We start from the raw sequence: 27676 nt of genomic DNA, 5'->3' as shown, positions 1-27676 counted from the left end.
CCTGGAACTGCAAAATGATGGCCCAAGTGGGTACTTAAAGGTGACGAAAGTACCTCAGGTAAGGGTGTATTTTGACTTTAAGTTATTATGGAAATTAGTCAGTGTGAAATAAAGTAATTGTGTAATAATTTGACACAAGTGTCAACATGGAAATGACCTCCTTGTTTTCCAGGCTGTAATTGTGAAATCTTTTCCTCAGGAAAAGAGTCCTAATTTCTGTGTACCTCATCAGCAAGTCTATATCCACATAAACACCACCTGTTGGCAGATAATGGAACGTTTTAGAAATAGAAAATGTATCTCTCATTGTTTTTACATGAGAGTTTACATTTGCAGTGAAACATTGTGCTAAATCAGGTTCCAGCATGCTGAGCCCCTATGCCAGAATTCCTTTCCGTACCAGTAAGCTTTAGTATTAGAGAAAATTAAAAATAAAAGGACGGCTTAAGCACTTGGCATCATTAATTTGTTTCGGGACTGGGGCCGTGGACTCAGCTGGTTGATTTCCGTTTTGACCAATCATATTTTCCCGGCAGCTCCTGTTTCCTACGAACTCATTATTCTGAAACTCAATATAAGAGATGCACACCGGTGTCCTTTCTTTAGTTATTAGCAGCATTAATGTTTTTGCGGGGACCACAACGACTTTCTCCTGGTCCTCTGGGTTGGTGTGGAGGGCGATGAGGGCGATGAGGGGGATGAGGGCGATGAGGGGAGCACCGCTCCCGCCTCGCCCGCTTCATCCGGGTCTCTCGGCCCAGCCGTTGGAGCGTTCGAACCCCGCAGCAGCCAATCAGCGCAGAGAGTGCCCCTCCCAACAGCCAATCAGCGCAGAGCTCTTCTCTCCTGCCCACTCAGCAACCTATGCTCGGTACCGCAACAAGCGCTGTGCGTCTGCCCAGGAAACCGCTCGCAGCCAATGGGAGTTCGGTCTATGTGAGTGGCAGCTATATCGACCAATCCGAGTGGGACAGGGGCGCAGGGCTGGCCGAAAAGGAATGGCGAGTGGGCGGGGCATCTCCCAGCCGTGGCGAATGAGGGGGCGGCTTACAGAGGGACGGTGAGGCCGGCAGCCAATGGGCGGCGGTGTGAGTGCGGCGGCTCGCTTTTTGAATTGGCGGCGGCCGCTGATGGCGGATGGCGGCGGGTGGCACCGGCGGTAAGGGGCCCCGGGGCCGGGGGGGTGCGGGCGGCCCGGAGCGGGGCCGGTGGCGGGCGCTTATGCGGTCCCCGGGCCCCAGCGCTGCTCCGGGGCTCCTCAGGCCGCCGGCCGTGCTCCTTGGGCAGGGCGGAGCCCCGGGCCCGCCGGCACCTGCCGGCTCGTGCGGCCGGAGCCTGTGGCGATCCCTCGTCCTGGCCTCAGCTTCCCTCGGCCACCTCCCTGCAGAGGGCTCGGGAACCTTCATGGGTGGTTCCTCGGGAGGGAAATGGGAAACGTGGGAGGTGTTTACTGTCCTTTCCTTGCTTTAACAAACACATTTTGGTTTGCGGGTGTTTCGTGTCCTTCAGGCTTTCCACAACTGATTGGGAGGTCATTTCTGAGCGTGATGCTATGGGGGTATTAGCTCTGCCTGAAGGCTGTAGTGACTGTGTTCTGACTTGTGCTCTTCATGTGAGGGAAAACTGTTGTGTTCGTGTCTGTGTGTGCTGTTTGTTCTCCGCTGTATCCTGGCACTTTCAGTCTGTAAGTTTAGTGACAAATATTGTTATTATTTTATGATTATTAAAACAAAACATATTTTTAAATACACCCAGGATGGAACCTCAGAAATAACTTGGAAAATCCATAAACAAAATCAGTGCCCAGAGCTAAGTCTGGGCTTCTTAAAATACACAGTGAAGTTTTTTATAAGTTCACATACGTGTTATTTGGTATAATAATAACCATACTGACGTCTCAGACTTCTAAGAAATAATCTCTAGGATTTAAGTTTAGTTGTGCCTTTAACTGGAGGGCTTGTTTTCTTCTGAATTTGCCTGTAATTGTCCTTGTGGTAATCATTATTAGCAAAATTGTTTTAAATCGCAAATATTATACTTCCCTCCGCCACTGCCAAAAAGATTGGTAACTGTATAACAGTTCCTGGTGCTGACACTGTAACCTTCTGGCCAGGTGATTCCCCAAAGACTCTTTGTGACAGGCTATTCTCTTGCTCTGTCTTAAGCTGCTCTGAGAAAAATGAGCTGGCTGACTGGGCTTTAGATCTAGGAAACACAGTGCCATGGATGTGCACAGCTGTGTGTGACCTGGAAATTCAAACCAAGGTGGCAACTCTGCTGGCTGAATGTGTTTAGAATAATGATAGATTTGTAGTGTTGATTACTGCTCATCACTGTATTAGAAACTTGTGTATTAAGAAGACTTGAATCCTTTACACATGTCCTAGGTGTGATCTCTGGAGGATAAAACCTTTTCTGTATTGCTGGTATGCCAAAGTGCCTGTTGCTTTTTGTCTTCTGACTTACTTTGCTGTGATTACACAATTAGAAAAATAGTATGTGCTGTTCTCTAGGGGTTTTACTACCTCAAGAGTCCTCTTTCAGGCAATGCTCTAGTGCAGGATTTGAGTAGCTGCTGTTTTAAAAGGGCATTTACAGTCACAAGAACCATTTCAGTTGAAGTGCTACAAAGGGTTATTATCCAATGGCAGTTCAGCTGCAGTTGCTGCTCTAGGTAACTTCTGATATCACCGTGTAAACACCGGAATCTGGGTGTGTGATGAGTCACAGGAACTGTACCCTGCTTGCCTCGTGTGTGAGAGAAAGCATGCTGCAGGTTGGGCAGGTGTCTTAGGAGAGTCTTTGTGGAGCAGGATTTGGGTAGGTCGCTCCCAGAACATGAGAGGGTTAAGGATTCTGCCTGTCCAGTAGGTGACAAGTCTGATGGGCAGGGAGAGCACAGATCCATTCTGTTTGAGAAGAGAGAAGGCCTCTTTATCTGATGATGAAAGAGACTTCTATTCTATTACAATTAATGCAGTAGACCAGAACATGCAGCTAGACATTGTATGCATATATATCAACTTTGCAGAGACTCTCAAGCTTCTTTAATTTTTCTGAGAGTAAATAGTCCTGGTTCTACTCCCTGGGTGCTCATTTCTATCCACAGTATCTATAGCCAGACCACTTGAAAAATCAGATTTTAACAAGATGTTATGCTAACCCTAATTCTTTTGCTAATGTTTCAAATCAACAATGCTAATTTTAATCTCAACTGTAGCTTATAATAATTTGTCACTGAAAGAATCAAGTGTTTTAGTTTGGTGCTTTGTGGTTAGGGTTTTTAAAGGAGCACTAGAGTTTGTGCTTACCTGTACTCAGAGCTGAAGTTCCCTCTCTGCAGCTCTCTCATTGCAGATGAATTACAGAATCATTTCTGTGACAGCTTTGTTGTCAGTCCTTTCTATCAGTTGTGTTACTCTTGATGCTCTTTCAGAGCTGCTCTATCAGTGTGAGTGGGAGTTCAGTAAGAGCCTCAATGTTTTGTTTTCTGAAGTCACTTCTGACAGCCTTGCTCGTAGGACTCTTGTGAATGAGCTTTTTGCACCTGTAACTGACTTTGGCCCCTCCACCTTCCAGCTGTTGAAGAAAGAAACAAGGCATAATCATGGCTGACAACAGTACTCTGGTGTCTGAAACTGGGAGGAGCCTCTTGGCTGATTCTTCTGTTCTTGATTCAAAAATTATAGAACCCTCCAAAGAGAATGCTTTCCGTGCAGCTGTTCTGGATGTTGAAGGTAATGGGGGAAGTTTATTTTAAGACTGCTCTGTTTTTGTATCAACTGATTATTTTGTTGGTATTTAGTAGTTTTGAAAAACCAAAAGTACATTGAACTCCAAAACAGTGTGTACAGTAGGGAAAAGGGTGTTGATCTGGAATCCTTTTATGAAGAAAATTTGGGGTTGCAGCCCAAATAGAATGAATTTTCTGGCTCTTGCACAGAAAGATGTCAGTTCCATTTGATGCCTCTTCTGTGGAATAAATCACTCCAGGTGACATTTTGACACCAATGTTTGGAAACTGCTTGGAAACTGCAGCTGGTCTGTTGTGTACAGGTGGACAGATTAATAGGTATAAGGTAGAGAGATTAATAGTCTTGAGCCCAAAATTAATTCAAGAACAAATCTTGAAATTAGAAAACAATCACCAATGTTTTCCTCCAAGGTAGCAGCCAAAATCTGCTGATGGTCTGTTGATGCAAATGATGTGGAGGCAACACTTGTTCTTCCTCCTAATATTTTGAGTGCTTATTAATACATGGAAAAAAAGAACAAGGCATCTAATTTCAGTTCTGATATTCCTGGTAACTGCTCAGTTACCAAGAAAGTAATGGACCTTGTCAGTCAGGAACACAGAAACAATAAAAGACACCAGCTGTCTGTTTTCCAGCAAATCTTGGTACCTAATTCTGCTAGAAGAATATATTATTTGGGGGTTTTCATTTCCTTGCTGTCTTTCTTCCTCCCCACTTCTTGATTCTTGCTTTGACTGGCCATGAATTGCAGATTCTTGTTTCACCTCATACTAGAAAGTTTGGGCTTTAAGTCAATTGGGTGTGCCTTAAGTAAAGACCACGCTTCCTGAAGTAACATTTATTTTCAGGATTGTTCCTGATAGGGAGTCTTGAAAGGCTACTATCTGTCTGCCTGTGTTCTTCTATACATTATTGCTTGATTTAGACATAACATGGATTTTTCTGCTAAAACACAAATATCATCCCTTGCTTCTCTCTAAGCAGAAGAAATGCCTCAAATAGAAACACGAGTGGTTTTGGTTCAGGAAGCAGGGAAACGTGAGGAGCTTCTGAAAGCCTTGGAGGTATGTGGGCCTGAGATAAAACAGTCACTGGAACGACATGCTGTGCCTTCAGACTACTAGTAATCAGTTTGCTTCTGTACTAAAATTCTCCTCTTCCACAGACCATTAAGATAATGGAAGTACCTGTTATAAAGATAAAGGAAAGTAGTCCTGATAAATCAGAAGAAAAACTAATAAAAAGTATTATTCATATGGTATGTCATGCAATTCAGCACACGTAATTGCATGCAGCATGTTACACTTCACTGGGACTGAAATGTGCACACGCTTTAATTTGTGTTAATTGGGCATGATGGTCGTAATATACGCTAATGGTTCTGATGGTGTCACAGCTCATCAAAATTAGCACTTTTTAAAATATGGTGTAATACTTGCAGCTCTTACCTAGTGGTGTTTTCTAACAGGGGCATCAAAATATCCACGGGGACGTCCAACTGCATGCTGGTATTCAGTCACACATAAGTTTGTGCTATGAACTGAACTCTTTCAATTGAAAGCTGCATTTAAACTGAAGTGCAAGAAATGCTTTTCTGTTTCTTGATGTGAAAGACATAAGAGATAAACTAATGTTTGAAATTGGAATGGACCAATTTTTTTAACCACTTAAAAATATCATGCAGTGAACAAAGTTTATTTCCATTCTGTAGGTGTTCTGCAGCGTGGAGCTTGCTGTTGCAAACTGGATGCTACTTTTTAGTAGCATCCCAAAGTACCCTGAGCTGTTCTGACAGTCTGGAATTTCATTTGTCTTTTGAGCTTAGGGTGTTTTTTCTATCTAGCTACTTCCAAAGCTACGTTATCAGTGTGAACTGATACGTAAACTGTTAAAGCAACCGGAATTCTGATTCTTCAAAAACAGGAATTACTTTGACGTTCAGTCTTAAAGCATGCAGCAGTTCATAGCTATTCTTATGCTAGAGAACAATGCATTGCATTCAGCTTTCACAAATTCTAACTCTCTCTCTGAAATATGAATCACACATTTTTCTAATGGTCCAAAATAAGCATCAGTTGAATTTTATACTTGTGCAAGTATGTTGCCTGAGCAATGCTTTCCCTTTCAACCCTGTGCATCAAGGAAATAAAAATGCCCTACATAAAGACAGACACGATAGAAGAGCTTGGAGATTCTGATTCCCCAGAATTTGAGACCATCTTCGTTGTGTCAGACTTCCAAGCTCCCATCTTCAGCAACCTCTGCAAGGCAGATTGCCGAGTCATCGGGCCGCCGGTCGTGCTGCACTGTGCCCACCAAGGAGAGGTGTGTGCTTCCTGCTGAAATCAGATGAGTAGCTCCCTGCTGCAGTGACGTCTAAGAGTTCACAGTAAAATCTCTCTTGCCCTTCCAATGGGTTATAAACATTCCTAGCAAGAGAATTTTAAGAAAAGCAAGTTTCTAATGCTGTGTTAGAATATCACACATAGTGAGAGAGCACAGGCAGTGATAGTACTACAATTGCTGCTGATCACCAGTTGGGATTGTGCCATTAGGAAAGGCACCCTTCAAATGATTCTCCAGTAATGACTTTATATTTCTAAGAGTTGTAGTGTAGAGCAGATGGATTGGGGAAGAAATAAAAGGATGGAGTGCTATGTGTAGGATTTGGGGGTGCTCTAGTTACTTTTTCAGCAGGCCTGGAGCTAAGATATAGCTGAATATACAGACCTGGACTAGTGTCTGATGCATTTTTAATGCTAGAAATAACAGTACTGTACAAAAGGTAATGGGAGCACAGTATGCTGTTGATTCATGAGCTTTCTTCTTGTTTTCAGCCTCTACCTTTCTCCTGCCGTCCACTGTACTGTGCAAGTATGTTGAACTTGGTACTGTGCTTTACGGGATTCAGAAAGAAAGATGAGTTAGTAAGTAGTTTATTTTTCTTTGGATTGGTAAATGTTAAGTATATTTTCAAGATACTCTTCTCTTCCATCACCCATAGGGTTTAACCACAGCTCAAGCTTGTATAAATTTTTTTTCCTTTTGTTTTTTTGCAAGTCCAGAGGAAGTGATATTTCAGGATGGGAACAAAACTTTGTTCAAGTCATTTTATCTGTGTCATTTTTGGTCACTTTTTTGTCGAGTGACATTAAACTGCTCTAATTCAATAGGGCTTAAGGGTTTGTAAGTTGAGGCTTCAGATAAGATGTTTATGTCCTCTCTTTTTGTACAGGTAGTAGAGTGGCCAAGTAAAGCTATGTAGCTCTGTTCAGAGCATTTGCAGGCATGTTATCTTGTCATGATATTGTGCTATCAGGACTTTACTCTGTTTGATACTCTAGCACTTTGCTTTTTCATTTCAGTTGGCAGTTGCCATCTAATTTCCCTACTGCACATCTGGGAATCAACAATATGGCTCCACATCTTCATATGGAAAAAAACCCCAAAACTAAACCAAAAGCCTTTGCCTGGTGTTGGGGTTAGTTAGGTTTGATGTAGAATTGACTAAATCAGCAAGGAAAATGTTAAATCTAGCATGTGTGAAAAGGTGAAGGCATTATCTATGATGATCATGAGAGTACTGGTGGCTTGGTAGCCTTCAGACTATACAGCAAGGCTGTATTAAATGTTGAAATAAAAATAAATCTTAATCGTTCTTTTGATGTATAAGCTATATCTTCTGTTGATGTGAACAAGCTGTTTCAAGAACAGATCAGAGTATTTCTATTTCTAGACATTTAATGTAACCTTCTGTAACTTGTTTTGTAAACCACTTTTGTACTGAACTTGCTCTTCAAAAGATCCTGAGAACTTTTCATCTTCATTTTTCAGGTTAAGCTCGTGACCTTGGTTCATCATATGGGTGGAATTATTCGAAGGGACTTTAGCTCAAAAGTTACTCATCTGGTGGCAAACTCAACACATGGAGACAAATTCAGAGTATGTAAACTTGAGTTGGTGTTTCATAGAAACCTTTGGAATCTGGCTCTTGTAGACTAAGTTTGTTCATTATATTTCAGCTCAGAAGCTGTTGTTTTTTCCTGTACTAACAGCAATAACTTGTAATGTTGAATTCATCTCTGTCTGGTGTTCAGCTTTGGCATGTTTTTGTCTCTCTGGGAGATCCAAATAACATAAATTTGAAATAGACAAGTATAGTAAATAACAAGATTCAAAATGGTTACATATTGATGCTACCAGTAGTTAAGACAGTGATGAACAAATGCCTGCATTTGTCTGTCCAAACAATAAACTTTGAGGTAACTTGCAAAAAACTTTAGTCCTTAATTGGTGCATGTCTTTTAAAAATTATTTTAACTTGTTATGGGTGAGGATTCAAATATTCCTTTATGCATAAACAGACATGAGTGTACTTTTTCTTTTCTGCTTTTAAAAGGGTATCATTCGGGGCATTTATGTTCAGATTAGAAGTAAATAACAGATTATAGGTTTTTGTGCTATCTGACATGATGTAGCAATGTCTATGCCCCTTGTTTGAATTGTTGGTAGAATGTTGCGCTGTTTTTCCCTTGTTTGTCTTTATAATCTTGCAGCTGGAAGAGAAGTCCTACTTTCTGTTCAAACACTCCTTTCTGCCAAGTCAAAGGAGGAAATGTAGGAAAACTGCACAACCTTTCAAGCAGTCATGGCAGTTACCTTTCAAATAGTCACTTTCTCTTTGATAAATCAGGATTGAGTATTTTTCTTCATACAAAGTATCAAAAGCAGAAAAAAAGTCCCATATTCCACTGGAGCAGAGATTTGATTTTCTGTTTTTGTGAGTGATGAAGGATATCAGACTAACAAAATGGAGCACTTTTGAGGAAATGTCAAAATAACTATTGATCTGGTCTCCTAGTCACTGAATTCATACATTCTAACTCTGGGGAGCTGCAGTTGGATATGGCTCTTGAAGGAATATATTCACTTTTTGCAGTATGTATCTTGAAGAGTAAAAGGAAGGTTACAAACTGGGGAAAGATTTAAATGGAAATATTTGGTACAACTTATGCTTTTCCTGTTTTGCAGATTGCTGTAAGCCTTGGTATTCCTATCGTGAAAGCTGAGTGGATTTATAAGGCGTGGGAGAAAAGGAATGAAATGTAGGTGTTTATTTTCCTTCAGCCTTAACCTTGCATCCTGGTCACCTGAAATGTTGTGAGCTTCTGCTTAAATACTGACATGAGTCACTTACTAAGTGACCTTTTTGTGCATCTTCCTTCTTTCAGTGATTTCTCTGCAGCTGATGACAACTTTAGAAACCAGTTCAAGGTTCCTCCCTTTCAGGATTGCATGTTAAGTTTCCTGGGATTCTCTGATGATGAGAAAGCTAACATGGAAGAAATGACAGAAATGCAAGGTTGTTGTTTATGAAAACCTGTGGGAAGAAAGGGGTGGAGTTCATAATGATAGGTGCCTCAGAACTGTTAAATGAGATTCTAATTTCTAATAAGAATATTCTTTCCTCTTAGTAATTTGCCTTTTTTTTTCTTTAAATCTAGGAGGACATTATTTACCAGTTGGTGATGAAAGGTGCACACATTTGGTGGTTGAAGAAAGCACAGTAAAAGATCTTCCATTTGAACCTTTAAAAAAACTTTACGTTGTAAAGCAAGAGGTTAGTGCTGAAAATTCTTCAGAGAATGCTCCTATGTAGAACTGTGTGTGCCACATGCGAGCGTGTGGCTTATTCTGAAAAAGTACCTTCCATCCCAACTGTGTTACTATTACAGATTATTTTGATTGTTTTTAACCCTGGGTGAAGCTCTGTAATGTGTGTTTTCTTTTTTCCTTTAGTGGTTTTGGGGAAGCATTCAGATGGATGCCAGAGCTGGAGAGTCCATGTATTTATTTGAGAAGGTAAGTTGAACACTCCCACAATGCACAGCATCTTTTGGTGGTAAAGTAACATGCAACATAGTATGTGTGGGGCCAGAGATCAGATGGTTTAAAGCAGCATTTAAGTTCCAGCTGATCCATATTCATTTGGAATAGAAACTTTTGGGAAGTAGAGAAAGTTTTACTTTTAGTCAAACAAAACACTACTGTGGTTTCTGTTTTGAAAAGGGGAAAAAAGCTTCACCATTTTGCCTCGGCTTCCCTAAGATGTTTCTTTCTCTGTTGTGTGTTGATCTCTGTAATTAACTAATCTCTGCACTGAGCTGGACACAGAGGATAAACCACTGAATAAAGTTTTCTGTCCCTGCAGTCGGAGAGTCCCGACTTCAAGAAGTCGGTGTCGCTGCTTTCCCTGAGCACTCCCAACAGCAACCGCAAACGGCGCCGCTTGAAAGAGACTCTGGCCCAGCTGACCAGGGAAACAGACCTGTCCCCGTTCCCTCCTCGGAAACGCCCCTCAGCTGAGCATTCCCTCTCCATTGGCTCCTTGCTGGATATTTCCAACACTCCGGAGTCAAGCACTGCCAACGGAGGTAGAGCTAGAACCTTCCATTCAGCCATTACGGTGTTTAAAAACCCTTGCATGCAAGTGGAAATGGTGGTGGTAGGGAAATCTTGTGGATTCTGCTGCAGATTTGCAATATAATTCCAGGATTTTTGCCTTTTTGATGTGTGGAGATAAAAATTGGAGTGAAGAGTTCAGACATGGGCCAAGCTGCCTCTTGTTATCACAGTAACCGTGTTCATATCTGAAGGAATAGATATAGAGGTGATAAATAGAAAGTACAGTTGAGTGTTACTCCAAAATGCTGCAGATACTCTGTTGGTATCTGTAGCAAATTAACAGCATTGTCAACAGTAAATCATCTAGAATACTCTCCACAGGATAATTGCAGGAAAGAGGACAAAGACTCTGTTCTAGAGGAGTTCAAGGGAAAATTCCTGCAGGACCCACTCTTGGGTCTGAAATGTTCTGTTGAGGCAACACTGTTTGCCAGCATACTGTCATGTCTAATACTTCACAAGAATAAAAATCATCAGCTGGTTTTGAGTGAATGGAAAGAGTTTTAAATATTTCTGCGCATGGTTCTTGTGAAGAGAGGAGTTGCAAAATTTTGGGTTAGTCAAAAGCTGATAGCCCAAGTTTTTAAAAGGTCTGGTTCTGTCATATAGAGGAGGTAACTGGAGCTGCTGCTGCTTTAGAAAGGCAAACTCAAGTCACATAAGAGCTCCCAATGAGGCACAACCTAGAAGTCATAATTCAGAAGGAATGGAGGGAAGACCAGCCTTCTTAGATGATGCTAGTGTTCTTGTTACTTCTGGTAGGGAATTTTCCTCTAATCCAACAGCAGCAGTCAATCTCAGAACATGCTATTTTGGAAACAACAGATAAGATACCTCATTGTTAACTATGGCAGTAATGAGCTTTGATATCAAAAAAGTCAGTGTAGGTCTCTGAGATCCAATACATGAGCAAGTATTTAAAACTCATGAACTGTTCCAGATTTAGCTTTAGGACAAATTACCTTTTTGAGCCTTTCCTCTTCCCTCTGTGGGATGAAATGTAAGAATTGTGTGCAAGGGCTGATTTTAGTGAATGATTTTAAGCTACACACTCCAGGCAAGGATGGTAGGCAGCTGAGAGAATTGTTTACATGGCAAAATGAAAGTAGAAAAGCACTTTTGTACTAGTGTATAAATAAGTGATGTTCAGCACCTAATCCTTGCTTCCTGCTATATAAGGTACTAATAATCAGGTCAAGTCATTGACCTGCCCATTAATGGCTTATTAGTTTCAGTCTAATTTTGAGGAATAATATATTACTATTGTTCTATAAGTAGGCTGTAATAAAGAGAGCTATTTTGTTGAAAGAGCCTTGGTAACTACAATATAGGCTTTAAAAAAAACCTCCAAACTTATCTTCAGTTAAAACCTCTGAAGTTGGTTTTTTGTTTCTTTTTTTTTTTTTTTTTTTTTTTACTTTGAGGTTGAGCTTTTTATAGGGACTGTATTATAATAAAGCTCTATTTTCTTTTGGGAATATCTCTTCATCAGAAACACCAAAATCCTGTGCAAGACCTTCCAAAAACTCAACTCCTCTTCCTCTCAAGCAGTCTGCAAGATGGCAGGTTGCAAAGGAATTGTATCAGACAGAAAGTAACTATGTTGATATTCTGACAACAATTATTCAGGTAAGATGGCTTTAAAACCAGTCCAGGTCAATTGTAATAAGATATTCAATATTTACATCAATTAGTGTTTTCAGTCTGTGATTTGCAGGCTTTTGAGGACTTGGGTGCATCAAAGCTTCTTAGGAAGATGACAATATAAACAGCCTCATGTAATTTTACTGACATGTAAAAATACTCAGTTTCAGGTTGTAAAATAGAATTTCTAATCTAGGATCTGCAGTGGCATTGCAATATATATGGAAATTGGAAGTGCCAGGAAAATAGCATCTTCATGACTAATATTTTAGATATTGGTGAATAGAGAGGGAGATGGCAGAGGGAAAAATCTTTTTTTTTGAAATTATTCCAAGAAGAGCAGAACAGCAAACAACTTACAGGAAGAGCTTAAATTCTTGAAAGTTTATTTCTATTGCAGCTGATTATCTACTTAAAGAGTGAGCCAAGATGTGTGTGAGTAGAAAGAGATGAAGGGGGGTTATGCTGTAGAGATATATCAGACTAAATGTTTGTGTCGTCAAACCCCTCTCCAAAACCCGCTCTTGCTGAATGGAGACATCTCAAGATTGTGACTGCAGGAAATTATGATCTAGAAGGAAAACACTGTTGCTTTCATAACTATTTCTAACACAATGTTGGCAGTCGAGAGGGCATTAACTATTTTTTTTCCTCTTAATTTGCCAGTTATTTCAAGTTCCATTGGAGAAGGAAGGACAACTTGGGGGACCGATCCTTGCACAGGAAGAGATCAAGACCATATTTGGCAGCATTCCAGATATTCTTGATGTGCACACTAAAATCAAGGCAAGCTGCACCTTCTCCCCTGCAGGGGAAGCTTTCATAGACTCTGATTCTTTTCTCCATGTTTTCAGTTGTGTCTGATGGATGGGTATAAACTCTTCCTGGTGCTGATACATACTCTCTCAAATAGTGGCATCTGCCTGTTCCTGGCAGCATTTCACTGTAGGCTTTTAAAAACAGAGACATGCAGACTACCTGCAACTTGGGGATTTGTTTGTACAGGTTTTTTTGGTTTTTTTCCAAGCAGTGGGGTCAGTCTGGTTAGTCAGACCAGCTCTTGATGTGTGCCCACTGAGACAGAGATGAAAGTAGAGCTGTGTGTCTGTGTGTCAAATCGCAGTCACCTGCAGCACACAGTGCAGTGAGAGTTGCTTTGATGAGAGTTGAGAGAGCTTTGATGATGTTGTTGTGTTTTCCTTCATCTTTGGTGTTATAAAGATATGAGCAGTGGCAGCAACAAACCAATATTAGTGATAAATCCTTTTCACTTAAGGTGAATCTTGAACCTTCAGCTGTGCCCTCCTGTCCTTATTATCTGAAGGTGATTTGGCTTGATCCTTATCAAGCTCATATAGGCTTAATAGGCTTGGTCTTACTTTCCTTGACACCCTGGTGTAGCACGTAAGTGGAATCTATCCTAGTTCTATTTCAATCCTATCTTACAGACTTAAGTCCTAGATAAGTTGTGCAGTCTTAATTAGAATTGGTTCAACTGCCTTCTGTGTATCCTTTTTCAGCATTCCTTTGGGATATGTTGTGTATTGTGTAGGATGCAGCAGTGTCATCCTGCTGCAGAGTTGGCTAGTCCTGACATGCGGCCAGGCTCTACTTGCATTGATTTACAGCTATATATACATATTCAGTAAGCCAGAGATCTCTTGTTTTCAGCCCTCAGTAGACTGGAGGGGCTGAATGTGAAATTGCACAGCTTTTAGGATTGCCTGTTTTGTCAGCACGAAAACACAGCTAATGGTGTGTGCTTGGCAAAATACTGATCCCATTTAATGGCTTTATGCACTTTATGCTCAGCTTGTTTTCTCCACCCACCCCTGCATGTATTCTAGGAAGACCTGGAGGATCTTATGATAAATTGGACTGAAAGCAAAAGTATTGGTGATATCATTCTCAAATATGTAAGTTCCTGTTTCTTTCTGCTTACAGCTATTATTTTGCCTTACAAACAATCCTTTGCTAGGAGCTAGAAAGCACAAACCAAGCACTGCTGAGGAAGAACTCCAACTTGTATCACTGTCTCTTTTATTTAGACTTTTCCGTTGAGTTAGGTGATACAATCCATGTCAAGTTTTAGTGTGTATGTCTGTTCACAGATATGAAGGATTAAAACTACAAATAGCTACAGTCTGAGAACTGTAATTTGCAACACTACAGACATTTTTTTTACTCAGACATTAAAAGCCACTTCCTGGGCCCTTAGCCATCTGCTGCCTCTGATCAGTAGTAAAGAACGAGGAAAATAACTTTTCACAAAAACTTCTAATGTTCTTCCTTCAAGACTTGAAACATGTAAGTGAATAAGGAGTTCTGTGTAGAACCAGAAAGCTGTCTGGGACTGCAAAGTATTTTAATATAAATAGGCTGCTAGGTATCTTGTGATTTTGCTGATCTAATGATTTTGAGACAAATAGTACTTGTCACTCAAAAGCTTTCAGTCTAGGGTATTGCTTCTGGTGATTTGAAAGGTGATTGCAGTAACTGGTGAAAATACCTGTCTGAAATTTCCAAAATTCTCACCAAAAGCCTCTTGCTAGGTGAGAACCTGCCTCCCACTTGAGCTGCTCAGCAGCTTCTGAGTTTGTCATGTTTGCTTGGTGCTGGTGAGAGCAGCCTGTGTTCAGTCAGCAGCATCAGTCGGGGGCATCTGGCATGCAAAAATGTCTTAACTTGTTCTGAGAACACGTATGGGTTTACAACACATTTTTTATTATTCTTTATTGCAATGTGCCTTTGAGCAGCTTTGTATGGCTCAGGGCATAGGAACATATGTGCAATGATACATAATATGTAAAGCAGAGCCCTAACAGTTGTTTCTTTCAGTCAAAAGACTTGTTGAAAACATACCCTCCGTTTGTGAATTTCTTTGAAATGAGCAAGGAGACGATTACAAGATGTGAAAAGCAGAAACCAAGGTTTCATGCCTTCCTAAAGGTAAGTGTCTGCAGAGCTAAGTCTATGAGTAGAATGGAGGGACTGTTACCATGTTCTGCTGAATGCAGTAGATGGAAGAATGTGAAATTTTGGAAGCTTGAAGGAATGTGAACATTTCTTGGTGAGACAGAAATAGGGAGGATTTGAACTTCAATCCCTCAAGCTCCTCATAAAACTTCCAGGAAAAAGTCTGAGTTCTTCCTCTGTTAAACAGCTTTCCAGGTGGTTTGATTATATGCATTTGTTGCTGGAAAAAGTTCTCCCAAATACATGTCTTCTCTTTTCTGTAAAGATAACTGGAGCTGCTACTTTTTGGTCCCCTCCCTGTGTTTGTGAGGCTTGTGTTTCTGAAACAGCTTTTAACTTCCCTTGGGCAGCTGTGAAGCTCCAGGGAGGTAGAATTTCTCAGCATTCTTGTGACTAATGAATAGGAGCCTAACAGTGGAGATCTAACAGGAAGATGATCTTCAAAGAAAGTTATCTGAAGATGAGGCTTAAGACTCTTGATCTCTTCAGATATGTGTGTACTGTTAACAGTGCAGTGCAGCTTTAACTAAATAGTCACATGCAGCTACATCTGAATAGTCAAGTAATCACACTGACAGTGTCAGCTCGTGTTTTCTGAGGGACTAGGAGTTACATCCAGGTATTGATATCTAAAAGATGGGGAACAAAAAAGAGAACAGGCCATCCCCAGTCCACTCCACATTAGCAGCTGGAACAAGAGTTGAAGGGTTGATATGGACTCTTTGAAACTAGACATTCTGAGAACATAAGTCACTGTGTAGTTTTGAATATAATGTGGGTTTTAGCATGCTCTGTTAATAACTGTGGTATACAATTGTAAAGCAATTCTAATTTCAAAGACGGCAATTTTTCTCTGATCTTGTGCTTTTCTCGTGTATGTGTGTAAAAAACAAAAGTAAACATTATTTCCTCTTCCCCAGATAAATCAAGCTAAACCTGAATGTGGCCGCCAAAGCCTCGCTGAGCTCCTCATCCGTCCTGTTCAAAGGCTGCCCAGTGTTGCCCTACTACTAAATGGTAACCCAGTGATATAATTTTTATTCATTTGTGTGTGAAGGTGTTAAAACCCACAAGATGATGTCTGCTTTTTGTCATCATTAGCAACAGGTTTTCTCATCTAAAACAAGCCTGATTATGTGAGTTTGCCATGATTCCTGGCAGTCAGTGAGACCCACTACTGAAGAAAGCATAAATTCTGACTAAATTCCACTTGTTCATACATTTGTATGCAGGGTACAGAGAGAGGAACAGTTTGCACTGACAATTCTGTCTCTTCAAACAAGAATATAATTGAGATTCAAATGAAACTAACATAAACTAGAGAGCAATTCATATTGACAAGGCTCACAGTTTCACGTGTTCCTCATGGTATCAACCCCTTGCTATAACAATGATTTTGTTAATAAAAATAATAAAAAATCCACGTCACCCTTTACTTCAGGTAGAAAAAGACTTCTGTGCTTGTCTCTGCACTTCAATTTAATTTTTATTAATAGTTTATAGGTTTGGTTTCTGTATTGTATGTGGGTTTTTTTTCTTAATGAGATGTTTGGACAGCTTCTGTTCAGCCTAGTTCCCCACTTAATCAGTGCTACTTGGACTCCAGGGTAGATCTTATTTCTTCAGTCAGTTTAAATTTGAGTTTTTCATATTTCTTTTCAGGCACTTGTTATATGTGTGGAGCTTTTATTTCTGTAATTTTTTTTTAAATTGTAGATATTAAGAAACATACAGCAGAAGAGAACCCAGATAAAATAACTCTAGAGAGAGCTATTGAATCGTTAAAGGAGGTGATGACGTAAGTCATGTTGATTCTATGGAACATACTGTTAAACATACTGCATTTAGATCCCTCTGTTCCTCCTAAATTGTCAGTGTTCTGTTGCCACAAGGAGCAGTAAGTAAACATAACTGTAGGTGTTCTTCAGCCTCCTTTTGGCTGCTCTTGTTACTTTGGTGTTCTGTGCCAGAGCCCTGAAGGAGTCTGTGACCTTACCCAGCACTTGGACCTGAACCTCTGCTGACTCCCTGCCTCAGCAGGGACTGTCCCCAGTCCTCTCTTCTGTTCCAGCTCTTATTTCTATATCTTTCCACTGGAATGGAAGAGATGGATTTTTCTTTAAATCTTAGTTTTATGCATAGATCTACTGAAAGGACAGACTTCTAGTGGGAGATGAGTTTTTCTTCTGGTCCTCTGTTAGCTCCTCTTGGCACTGTTCCATGAGTTAATTAGCTGAAAGCTGAAGTTGTTTAGATTGTAAGTCTCACCTCTTTTGAAGTATAGCGTATGTCTCCAGCAAGGAGAACTCCTGCATTAATTGGGTAAATGTTTGCCCAGTTTTAACAACAATTTTTAAATTGTAATTATTCTTGCAGCTGCTTCTTGGCGTGCTGTAGTCCTGATTTGACAAAATGCAGGCTGTAAAGAACTGAGCCGTGTCAGTCTCTGGTTCAAAATATTGCAGGGCAGGGGAATTCTGTTTTAACTGATTGGTGTATCAAGTGCTGGTAATGTGACAAGAATAGTGTTCTAGAGCTGAAGTTTTCTATATGATTTCATGTGGTGTTTGGCTATTTTTTTCAGGCAAATGTGGTATTTGCTGCTGTATAAATTCTATGCCTGAATGTTTAGCTTTATTATTTTTGTATGTCTTAAATGCAGTGCATCCATTTACGGTTGCTTGGTGTTGAAGATTAATATAATGTTTTCCATAGACACATTAATGAAGACAAAAGAAAAACAGAGGCACAGAGGCAGTTCTTTGACGTTGTCTATGAAGTGGATGGATGTCCAGTAAGTAATTCCTCCCAAGCTGCAGATCTGTTAAATGACTGCAGTACTTTGTTCCCTTTGCAAAAGTGTGTGAGGCTACGATGCAATGGTGCTGCTTTAAACAGATTGCCAGTGATAAGCTGTAAGCAAGCAGTAATCCAGCCCTTGAACTAAATGCTTAATGAGCTTTTTGCTTCTGCCATTTAGGCCAATCTCCTGTCGTCCCACCGCAGCTTGGTTCAGCGTCTGGAGACTGTAGCTCTTGGTGATGACCTCTGTGACAGGGGAGAGCAGGTCACGCTCTTCCTGTTCAATGATTGCCTAGAGGTAAGGTGACTGTACCACTGCATCTCATGAACTGAATTGTAAAAGGCTTCACACTACATGTGAATATAAATAAGTAAAATTTAAGAACTTTTGAGGCAGAACTCGAAGTCACAGACTGCTGATAAGTCAACATATGCTGATGTTTCCTTTCCATTAACTACTGTATTAACCAACATGGTAAGTTCATGTCTGCATGGCTGGGAGGTGTTAGTGTAGCCTTTATGTCCTGTAGGCAGAGTGAAAACATAAAAGCACCTTCATATGTTAAAAAATGTTTATCTGAATAGCACTTTGCAAAGCACCCATGGGTGAAAAAGTGCTGGAGTCCTTGGCTTGTAAGGTTGTTTGTCCTTTTAAAGTTTAGTTGTATATAATGGGAGTGAACAGTGGGCCTTGGTAGATCTGTCTGTTCTTAGGCTACCAAAACACCAAAATCGTAATAAATGCCTTAAATTAAAAATATGTTAGGAAGAGCTAGAGGGGGAGAATAATCTAACAGGGTTTTGCAGACTAATGTGGAAAAATTGAATTTTTAAAGGAAACTCTCATAAAGTGCTTGTTGCTCTCTGCAGCAGTGAAGAACATTGTCTTCATAGAAGATCATCTCTAAAATAATTCAAAATTAGTGCTGTCCTAAGCAGCACTTAGAGACCAAAGCCTGTTTTTGTGAACTGTGATGAAATCTCCCTGAGAGTCAAGTTGACTCAGTTTCATCAATTCTTATAAAGAAAGGAGAGGGAAATAAAGCCACTTTTAATAAAGCTTCCTGGCTTGTCTCTTAGACAAGAGTCAAACAAGCTGCATTACTTTAACACACAAGTATCTTCTATGTTTCTATGCAAAGCCTGCTCAATGGCTGCTTGCATAAGTAAGTGATATTTCTAGGACATAACACACCACACCTTAGTTTGGTTCATGCATATAGATGTTGTCTTTTCTGTTAAAATCTAGGCTGCCTTGTGGTAGATTTCAAAGGACCCTTGTTTCTTATGCAGGGTAGAATTGAGGTCTGTAATGCAAAATTACTTCCTCTCTAGGTACTTTTTAAAAATTTATTGTATTTTTCAGCTGAGTGTTTTGATGCCAAGTAACAAATATTGCTGGGCCATTTGGGCTGTAGGCAGTGAATAGTGTGATAAGTGAATTCCTTTAAGATTTATGTGGTAGAGTAGCAAGATTTTCTGTGCCTTCCTGGGTAGTAGAAGGTAAAAAATATAGAAAGGAAAGGAAACAACGGCAAGAGATCTTCCAGCTGACCCTGTCTATTCTATTTAACTGCAGATTGCGAGGAAACGGCATAAAGTTATTGGAGCTTTCAAGAGTCCCCATGGCCACACAAGGCCTCCTGCATCTCTCAAGCATGTTGTTCTCATGCCCCTCTCCCAGATCAAGAAAGTCTTGGACATCAGGGAGACAGAAGGTCTGTGTGTTTTGAAGTGCTGTGGCAGCTAATTAAACTGTGTTTCAGAGTGTGAAGGAGGAGGCTCTGCCCTTGGGTGGAATGCTAAGGTGCATTTATTGTATGGTATGTTAGGTATGTGATTTTAGTAAAATGTTTGATTTGATTCTGTTTTAATCTCGCTATGAGCTTGAGAATTCCTTGTACTGATTGATGCCTTTTGGCTTTTCAAGAATGGCTGCGGGATGCTGAATTTGGCAGAACTACTAGATGGCATTAGCATAAGCCAACCAATTGGCAGTGTGAAATAAACAGAGTTAAACACTTGACAGCTATGGATTTACAAATAAAAACCGAACCTCAAACTTCAGCCCAGAGCATTGGTGTGCTCTTGGTGTGAAACCAAAATTTCTTCTAACTGCTGATGATAATGCTTTGGAGGAGCTGTGCTTGGCATCTTAAAAGATGACTTAATTTCTCTGTCTGCTTTGCAATACTGCTCCAGCCTTGATAGTGACTTAGAAAGAATTTAGTCACACCAAGTTCTAGATTTCTATCCTGGCAGGATTTGCTGTTTCACTGTAAGTGATGATATGCACATCATGTGTTCTGCTCTATGTTCTCTGAAGCACCTGAACATAGAAACCCTAGTAAGAAGAGAAATGGCAAAGAGGGTAGGTGAGGCTGACTGCTCTGCAGATTATTTGGTGAATAAGGAGCTATTGCCTGAACAGCTGATTGCAGCCTTTTGATGATGGGTATGGAACACTGCTCTTGAAAGTGATGCAAAGACAAAATCATCACGCCAAGTCATGTTTGTAGCTCCAGCTCCTGGCAGACAGAGAGCTGACCCTTCTGAAGTTTTCCCACTGAGTTATATGAAAAAATCATTATTCTTTATATTCACTCCTTGCTTTTTTTTTTTTAATAAACTGTAGATTGCCAGAAAGCTTTTGCCTTAGTTGTGAGGCCACCTACAGAGCTCAACAACAAGCTGCTCAGTTTCCAGATGACAACTGAAGAGCCTCGCAAGGAGGACTGGCTGAAGACCTTGTGTCGGCACGTGGCCAACACTATTTGTAAAGCAGATGCAGTAAGTACTCTGGAACCATGCTGCTGATTGAAACATTCCCCTCTTTTTGGCTTTAAGCACCTGAAGCTAAAGAAGTTAATAGTGGACATGCCTGAGGTGAAGTAGAGCAGAAAACCTTTGTGCTAACATGGCTGCAAGTGAGTGGTTGAAAGGTAGAAAAGGAAATAGCCTGGAAGTCAGTTTGTGCAGAAGCTATGTAGTGCTTAAAAATCACAAATTATTTATAAATAATTTGTGAAAGTGAAAAGGGTATGATTCCACTCTGCACTGTAGTTCTAACAAGGATTCCACTCTGCACTGTAGTTCTAACAAGAATTGTATTCAGCTTGCTTCTGTCACAGCTATCTTTAAATTTACAATCCCAGTGTTGTTGATCATTTGTGTTGGATTAACTCTGTGTTAGGTTGAGTTCTTTGTTCTACATTATGTCTGCACCATAATGCAAGAGACATGAAGTACCCATACACAGAAATCTACAGCCTTAAAACAAGGAAATAACAAAAACAGTGAAATAAAGGAGACACTGGCTTTGTCACATTTCTAGAAATTCAGTGTGTGGGTTTCTATAGTCAGAAAACCACTGATTTGAGGAGTAGATCCTCTGCAATTACAGCAAGAGATTTTCAGCTAATGCTTTAATTATGTAAAAGTCTGTGCACATCAGTCATCTCTATTTGCTGAAAATAGGTGCAGTACATATAGCTGAAGCTACTTGGTGTAAACTAGAAATGCTTTATGTTCTGCAGTGTATTCTTACAGTGCAATAGTTGGTTGTGATTTTTAAAGGCATCCTTGCTACGGGAGAGGTAATTAGGTGATGAAAACAGCATCTTAGTTTGATTTTGTGTCTTGTGATCTAGGGACTTAGGAATAAGAGACTTGGGCTATGTGGTTTCCCTTCTCTTCTAGGTACTGAGTAGGAAAAGTGCTGATGTGGAAGTGTTAATTTACTTTAGTCTGTGTATTGCCTATCTTCAGTATTTTGTAATGTATACCTGGGATTTTTAATAGAAATTAAATCTTTATGTAACAAATGCATCATTCCCTCTTGCCCCAAGACATTCAAATGACAAATTGTAACCTACTTTGCTGACTCCCATTAGTAATTAGTAATTTCTGTACCTATTGCATTGTACCAGCTATATAATACTTCTTTCTTACTTCTTTAAATGACAAATTGAGCTTCAATTTGAGCACTTTTTCCTGGTTTCAGATTTCTAGAGCCTCATGTGAATGAGATAACATTGACTTTGCCACCTGGTGGCAGCAAAGGCTTTGGCTACTCTTCCTTCGTCCCTGGGAATGGCCATAAAGCTGCTGCCTGGGATCCTTCTGAGATTTTTTCTTTTTTTAAGTGTAAAATGTCTTTTCTCAAAATGCAGACAACACACAGCAAAAAAAAAAAAAAAAAAAAAAAATCATCCCAGCAACTTCCCACTCCCATGTGCACCCCCTCTGCCCCCCAGGTTTTGTAAGTAGGTAGCCAGAGGTTGCTTTGCACATGCTGGAGTTCAAGAATGAGGCATTAAAAAAACCCCCAGAACTCGTGGCTGTTCTGCAATGTGGATTGCACTTAAGTTGAAAGTCTTTAGTCTTAAGGTTTGACAGCTGAAGCTCTCAAGATTTCACTTCAGAAATGTGCTTGATGTGTCAGTGGAATAAAGCAATGTTTATCTGGGAAACTCCCTAGGGATGCCTCAGAACTACTGCCTTTAATTTGGTCAGCTCTGGACTTGAAACTGAATCAGATAAACTGGATGTAAAACTACTGATGAAGTGGTCTCACAAACTGATTGTACCAGCTGTTGATCTAATGACGTGGCTTGAAAACAAATAGCTGCTAGATTGTATGAGGAGTTAAACATGGAAGAATATGGCAATTAAACCCTCTAAATCTGATATAATGGACTGGAAAACTATATTTTGGCAAGTGCTGATATTTGACCATTATTAAGACTATTTTTGTCTACAGGAAAATCTCATTTATGTTGCTGATCCTGATTCAGTTGAAGTAAGTACTAAAGATATGGACAGTACTTTAAGCAGAGCATCCAGGGCAATAAAGAAAACATCAAAAAAGGTAAGGTAGCATAAAGATAGTGCTTTTTAGTCAGTGAATTGTGCTGGGATTCCTCTTTCAGGTGGTTTGTAGTATTTATAGTAGTGACAGGAAAAACATAATCTGAACTAAAACTCTTAAATATAATCTCCTTAAAGAAAGAAGGTGGGGGGGTATTTAAAGTTTTGGAATATCTGTATAAATAGTCTTAAGTATTACAGGCATAAATATTATGTAGTCATTTTTGAGTCTGTTATGGAACTTATGCTTTTTAATACTTTGAGTCTTTTAAATATAATGCAAAATTGAGAGCAACTTAAAGGAGGGGGGGCCTGACTGTGCAGGACTCAGGGATGTGGGAAGCCTTGGTGTCCAGACCTTGCTTTGACTTCTCCCTGAATCTCTGCCCTCCTCTCTCCCTCCTGTTTTGTCCTCATATTTGGACGGAATGAGAAGAGCAAGGATGACGGGGAGCCTTTAAAAGTCAGGTCACTTTATGTGTGGGTGTTTGGCCGGTTGTGATCCAACCACCAACCCTTGATACACATCCCAGAGATGTTCAGAATGATCGCCTGTATAACAGTAGCTGGTTTTTGTCAGTGTTTAACCACGTGTCACACTCCTCACAGGTCACAAGAGCCTTTTCTTTCTCCAAAACACCCAAGCGAGCTCTGCGCAGGGCTCTGATGTCTCACAGCGCCACGGAAGGGCGGAGCCCCAGCTCCGCCAACGAGGGTTACATCGGCAGCCGCCTGACCAGCACCTCGTCCCTGGCGGTGAGTGATCTGTGCAGGCCCAGGGCACCTTCTCCACATCACACTCCTCCCAGCCTGCTGCTGCTCTCACTTGAACAATTCCAACAGCCACAGTGGGGGGAAAAAATATTTTAACTGCGTTCGTAGGGATATTATTTTCAAGAGTTGTTTAATGAGAAGTCTTACTTGCTGAAAACGCAGAAAAATCTTGATGCACTGGAAACTACCAGTTACCGCATATATTTAAGTTGAAAAATCCCACCAGTCTCTTGCTCGGGGTGGAATATATTTCCTCTTCTGACAGACTGAGAAAGTTTCAACACAAGTCTTATATAGGTTCATGCTTTTGATTTTGAACGCTAAATAGAAATGTGGTGTACAACCCTGAATAGTATGGTGCATGTTTCAGTCAAAGTAGTGAGTTGACAGACATCAAACCAACTGGGAAGGAAGGGTAGAGAAACATAGATGCTGCAGCCTGCAAGTTTTGAAACAACAAGGGAATTATCTCCTTGTAAGTGTTTAAGAAAACTTGATAAAATAAAATATTGTTCTACATTTTGCATCTCTTCTGCTATGCCTGGCTGCCTGTTATAGCTTTTCTCTGCTACATTAGGCCAAACTCAATTTTCTAATACAGTCCAGTAAAGCAGACTAGATTTGGAGGAATCTTTTCATCATCTTTCCTTTTTATTGTAGTGTTTGTGTAGATTTGATGAGTAAACTCCTACTTTCTATTCAGTAGTATGTGGGACAGAAGGCCAAGAAAAGGGAATCCTGTTCATCTTTTTACTGCTGACTGCTGTGTCGTACTTTAATATTGAGGTAATTTAGTATGTTTGAGTGGCCATTAAATTGTACAACATAAAGATATAGCCCTGCTCTCCCACATGAGAAAATATGAAGCAGTAAGGGAGGAAGTATCACAGCAGACTCCCTTGCTTTGGAGGAAATAAAAAAAAATCTACCAATGGGGCTATAGCCTAGTTTTCTGTAGAGGTATTTTCTTCCTTCTATTATGACTATGGCAACCATTGTTTTTGCATTCTAATCATCTTCATTTTGATACAGCACTGTGTCTCATTTCTCATGAACTTGCAAGTCATGTACTTTTCTTTTTGTGCATATCTACCCCAGACAAAAATACTTGTTTTCCACAAAATCATAGGAACTTGCAGGACCATGTTCCTATTTCAGATTCTTCCCAGAGCTCTTGGCACCTCTGTGGTAATAAGCTGCAACTTGGCAGCAAATCATGTGTTGTGGTTTTGTTTTTTTTTTAACCAATGCCACACACCACTGAACTTGCATAAAGCCTTTTTGGTTCAATGATAAGGTTGAGGGGAAAAGAGGTTTGGACTCCAGCCCCTCAAGCTGGAATTACCAGTGTTGTTGTTGATAGGAAATTAAAACTGCAGGAAACCTGTCTGAGTCTGTTAAGAGTCAAAGCTGTTATTCAGACATATTGTTTTATTTAAATTAAATCCTGGCCTTTGCTTATGTTAGATTTTTTTGGTGCAGAAAAAAACATAGAGTAAAAATATCAATAAAGCTTGGATTATTGTTTTTTTTTTTTTTTTCTTGTTTGAACTAACTCTTGAACCCTTCCTAATTGTAGATTGCTCGTTCCTCTTCCACGTGCAGCCTAAGTGGAGCTGTCAAATGTGCTGTTAATGTCCATCGCTCCAGTTCTGTTGATTGGAGCTCTCAAAATTCCAAGCCTCGACCTGTGCTGTGTCCTGGCTCTCCAAATACTCATCTTTCAAATGCTGTAGAAACAAAAGCCTCTTCCAACTTGGAAAGCTTAAATCATCATGCCTTGGACAGACCGTGTGCTTTCCCTGTTATTACTTGTGCTGATGCTGGAGATGATAACCAGCGTGGGGCTGGGAAGTTCTGTGCATCAGATCCTGACTGAAGTGAGCAAGAAATCCTGAATTCTCTGAGCTGAGAGCATGGTACAGCTCGAATGCACAAAGGGCTTGAAATAGTGTTGGGTTCTTCTGTAACATCCTCTAATGCACAGGGTTGGAGTTAGCACTCACATGTGGTTCTATTTCTGGTTCTGGGTGCAAACTTATTTTTTCACAAACGTTTAAATATAATTTGAGTATTTTTTTCCTTAATTGATATACAGCTGAATTCCTCACTGTTTCAGTTCAGTTATCCAAATGGCCATGTTTAATAACCTGGTTGCAAGGAAGTCTTGAGCAGCTCATTTTACCTGTGATTTTAATATTGGTTCTCTATCTGTAAAAGAAAAAGATATCTGGTATAAAATACTTGAGTCTAATAAGAGCTGCTCTATAAAGAGGAGCTTAGGGTTAAATTTTCAGATATTGTCAATGACTGCAGATGGAGGATATGCCATAAACAGGCATAGGGTTTGTTCATAGTGAAGTGTGTATATCCTTACCTACCCAAAATATTCCTATTTATATGATTCTTGAATCATGCAGGTGCACAAGCTGCCTAACTACTGTGACCTGTTGATGTGCTGAGAAGCGTGGCTGGCTGTTAAGAGCAACAGAGGATTGCTTGTGAAAGTATCTTGAGGTCTAATGTGAAAAGAATATAAAATCTCAGCTAATCCAAAGAGGTTTACTTTTAGTGCTACATATTGATGTGTTGGTTTCGCTGTAATTAAGTCTCAGAAGCAGCTTATTCTCCAAGCATCAGAAAAGTCAGCTTCTTGCCTAGTGTGTGCCCATCCAGGCACAGCTAAAGCAAGCTCTGACAAATCATTGGGATGTCTATTGCCTCCTGCAGCCAAGGAGACATGTGTTCAGCATCTCATTTGGGGCTCAGAGCTGATGATAACACAGAAAGTTGTAGGATTGGAGGGGGAGCTCTTTCTCTAGGAAATTATCGTGGTGTATCTTGCCTTCATTTTGGAGGGAGATTATTACTGCAAGAAGTGATGCAAGATGTACACTAATACTTGTGAACAGCTACTCTTCAAAAATATGATCTTGCATTCCAAATCTCTCAAGGCTGGTAACAAGGAAAAAGACCAAAACTTTTCTGCAATTTTTAAAATGTGTTAGGTTTTCTGTTCAAACTCTAGAAATGCTGAATCATTAATTTCAAAAGCTGCCAATCTTCGAGATCTTCTGCAGTCACATATTCCTCGTATGACACGTCAAGGCTGAGAAATGACTGATGCACTGTTGAGATTAGCTCCTAAATGATCAGTAACTTTTTTTTTTTGTCCAACAGGGTGTTCCTTCTCCTTCCTTGGTCAGCCTTCCCTCGATCTTTGAAAGGAGGAGTCACACATTGAGCCGATCAACAACCCACTTGATATGAGGCAGGTGGGAAAGACTCTGCTCTGTGGGACTGACTGACAAGCAGCTGGCTGGGCAGGGACCTGTTCCTGACATTGATGGTACCTTAGTCATTAGCACTTAGCAATGATTAGCAAAATGTTAGGTAACACTAAGTTAATCACAAGGGGGGTTTAGTTGTGTTGAAGCAGACCAGCCAATCAGTGGAATAAGTAACTTGGCCTTCATTTAAACACAGTATTCCCTTGCACAGATTTATTTCCTTACCAGCATAACTGAAACGCTTTCTATGGAAATTGTCCCCTCCAGGCAATAAACTGGTGTGGTGTCAGATCTTGAAATGAGGATGATGATCACATAATTTACTGCTAGCTGGGATGACTCTTATGCTTGCCTAACTTCATCTACTGGCAGAGCACTCTAATGTCTGAATTGTGGATTCCTTAAATGGAGATACATTATGAAGTACCTGACCTTTCAAGTATGACAGTTAACCTGTTGTACAGCTGCTCATTCTAGATATTTTATAAATGTAGTTGTTTGTAATTAAATAGAATTGAGTTTTGTGATTATGATCTGCAGCCTCACTGTAACACAGTGGTATGAGGAGCTTTGACCACCAAAAATGATCAATTGAATTCTTTGTCTTGCTTTGAAGTGGGAGTCTGAGGAAATGAATTACACTCCTGTTTAGTAGGGTTGTTAAAAAACCAAACCCCCCACACATTCCCCATTCTTGGTTAACAAATCATTATTTAATGCTTGGGATTACTGGTGTGACATTGTAACTTCAGGGTCCAATTTTGGTGTGTCAATTTTCAGTGTACTACTCCTAAGGCTTTTAGACTTTCTCATGTATTTATGTCTTCCTTTAAAACTCTGTGTTCACTTCTGTCATCTCTGAACAATTTGTACCTTGCAATACACTCTCACAAACTATCTAAATATGTAAACTTCTGCATTTCATTAACAGTTCAACTGTTGGTATTATCAGGAGTTCACAACTTCTGGTTTCTTTTTAACCACCTGTGTTTTGTCTTGTATCTATATGTAACTAGTGATGCTTTTGAATGTGTCAGACTGCACTGTTTTTTATATCTTTTTGCCAATCTGAGCAATGTAAATAAACTGTTTAAAATAACA

At 40.1% G+C, this 27676-nt stretch overlaps 1 protein-coding gene across 13 annotated transcripts; it reads left to right on the top strand.

Annotated features, from left to right (window-relative positions):
* Positions 1-819: 819 nt before the first annotated feature.
* On the top strand, positions 820-27676 carry ECT2 (epithelial cell transforming 2). 13 transcript variants are annotated; one of them, XM_058421927.1, is made up of 26 exons: positions 820-936; positions 3580-3737; positions 4737-4819; positions 4921-5013; positions 5898-6080; positions 6593-6682; positions 7590-7697; positions 8787-8860; positions 8987-9117; positions 9260-9375; positions 9555-9617; positions 9967-10189; positions 11713-11849; positions 12531-12650; positions 13712-13780; positions 14703-14813; positions 15761-15857; positions 16557-16638; positions 17556-17634; positions 17821-17940; positions 19222-19360; positions 20278-20432; positions 22405-22443; positions 23121-23267; positions 24865-25165; positions 26466-27676. In XM_058421927.1, exons 2-25 carry the CDS (start codon positions 3608-3610, stop codon positions 25162-25164), a joined length of 2889 nt encoding a protein of 962 aa, XP_058277910.1. In that variant the 5' UTR covers positions 820-936; positions 3580-3607; the 3' UTR covers position 25165; positions 26466-27676. The 13 variants fall into 13 exon arrangements, with proteins under 13 accessions (XP_058277910.1, XP_058277911.1, XP_039930287.1 ...); XM_040074353.2 differs by having other exon boundaries at positions 823-936; positions 22405-22512; XM_040074354.2 differs by lacking the exon at positions 820-936 and adding an exon at positions 1043-1159 and having other exon boundaries at positions 4740-4819; positions 22405-22512.

The sequence above is a fragment of the Hirundo rustica genome, chromosome 10 (assembly GCF_015227805.2).
Source record: "Hirundo rustica isolate bHirRus1 chromosome 10, bHirRus1.pri.v3, whole genome shotgun sequence".
Taxonomy (NCBI): Eukaryota; Metazoa; Chordata; class Aves; order Passeriformes; family Hirundinidae; genus Hirundo; species Hirundo rustica.
The sequence above is the reverse complement of the archived record's forward strand: the minus strand, read 5'-3'. Positions and strand labels throughout refer to the sequence as shown.

What these genes read in the sequence shown, in the direction of transcription:
- ECT2 (XM_040074353.2), top strand. Translation starts at nt 3,608, where the DNA reads ATGGCTGACAACAGTACTCTGGTGTCTGAAACTGGGAGGAGCCTCTTG. An exon ending in TGGGAGAAAAGGAATGAAAT is followed by an intron (nt 8,861 to 8,986) that starts GTAGGTGTTTAT and finishes TCCTTCTTTCAG; the next exon opens with TGATTTCTCTGCAGCTGATG. An exon ending in GGTTTCATGCCTTCCTAAAG is followed by an intron (nt 14,814 to 15,760) that starts GTAAGTGTCTGC and finishes CCTCTTCCCCAG; the next exon opens with ATAAATCAAGCTAAACCTGA.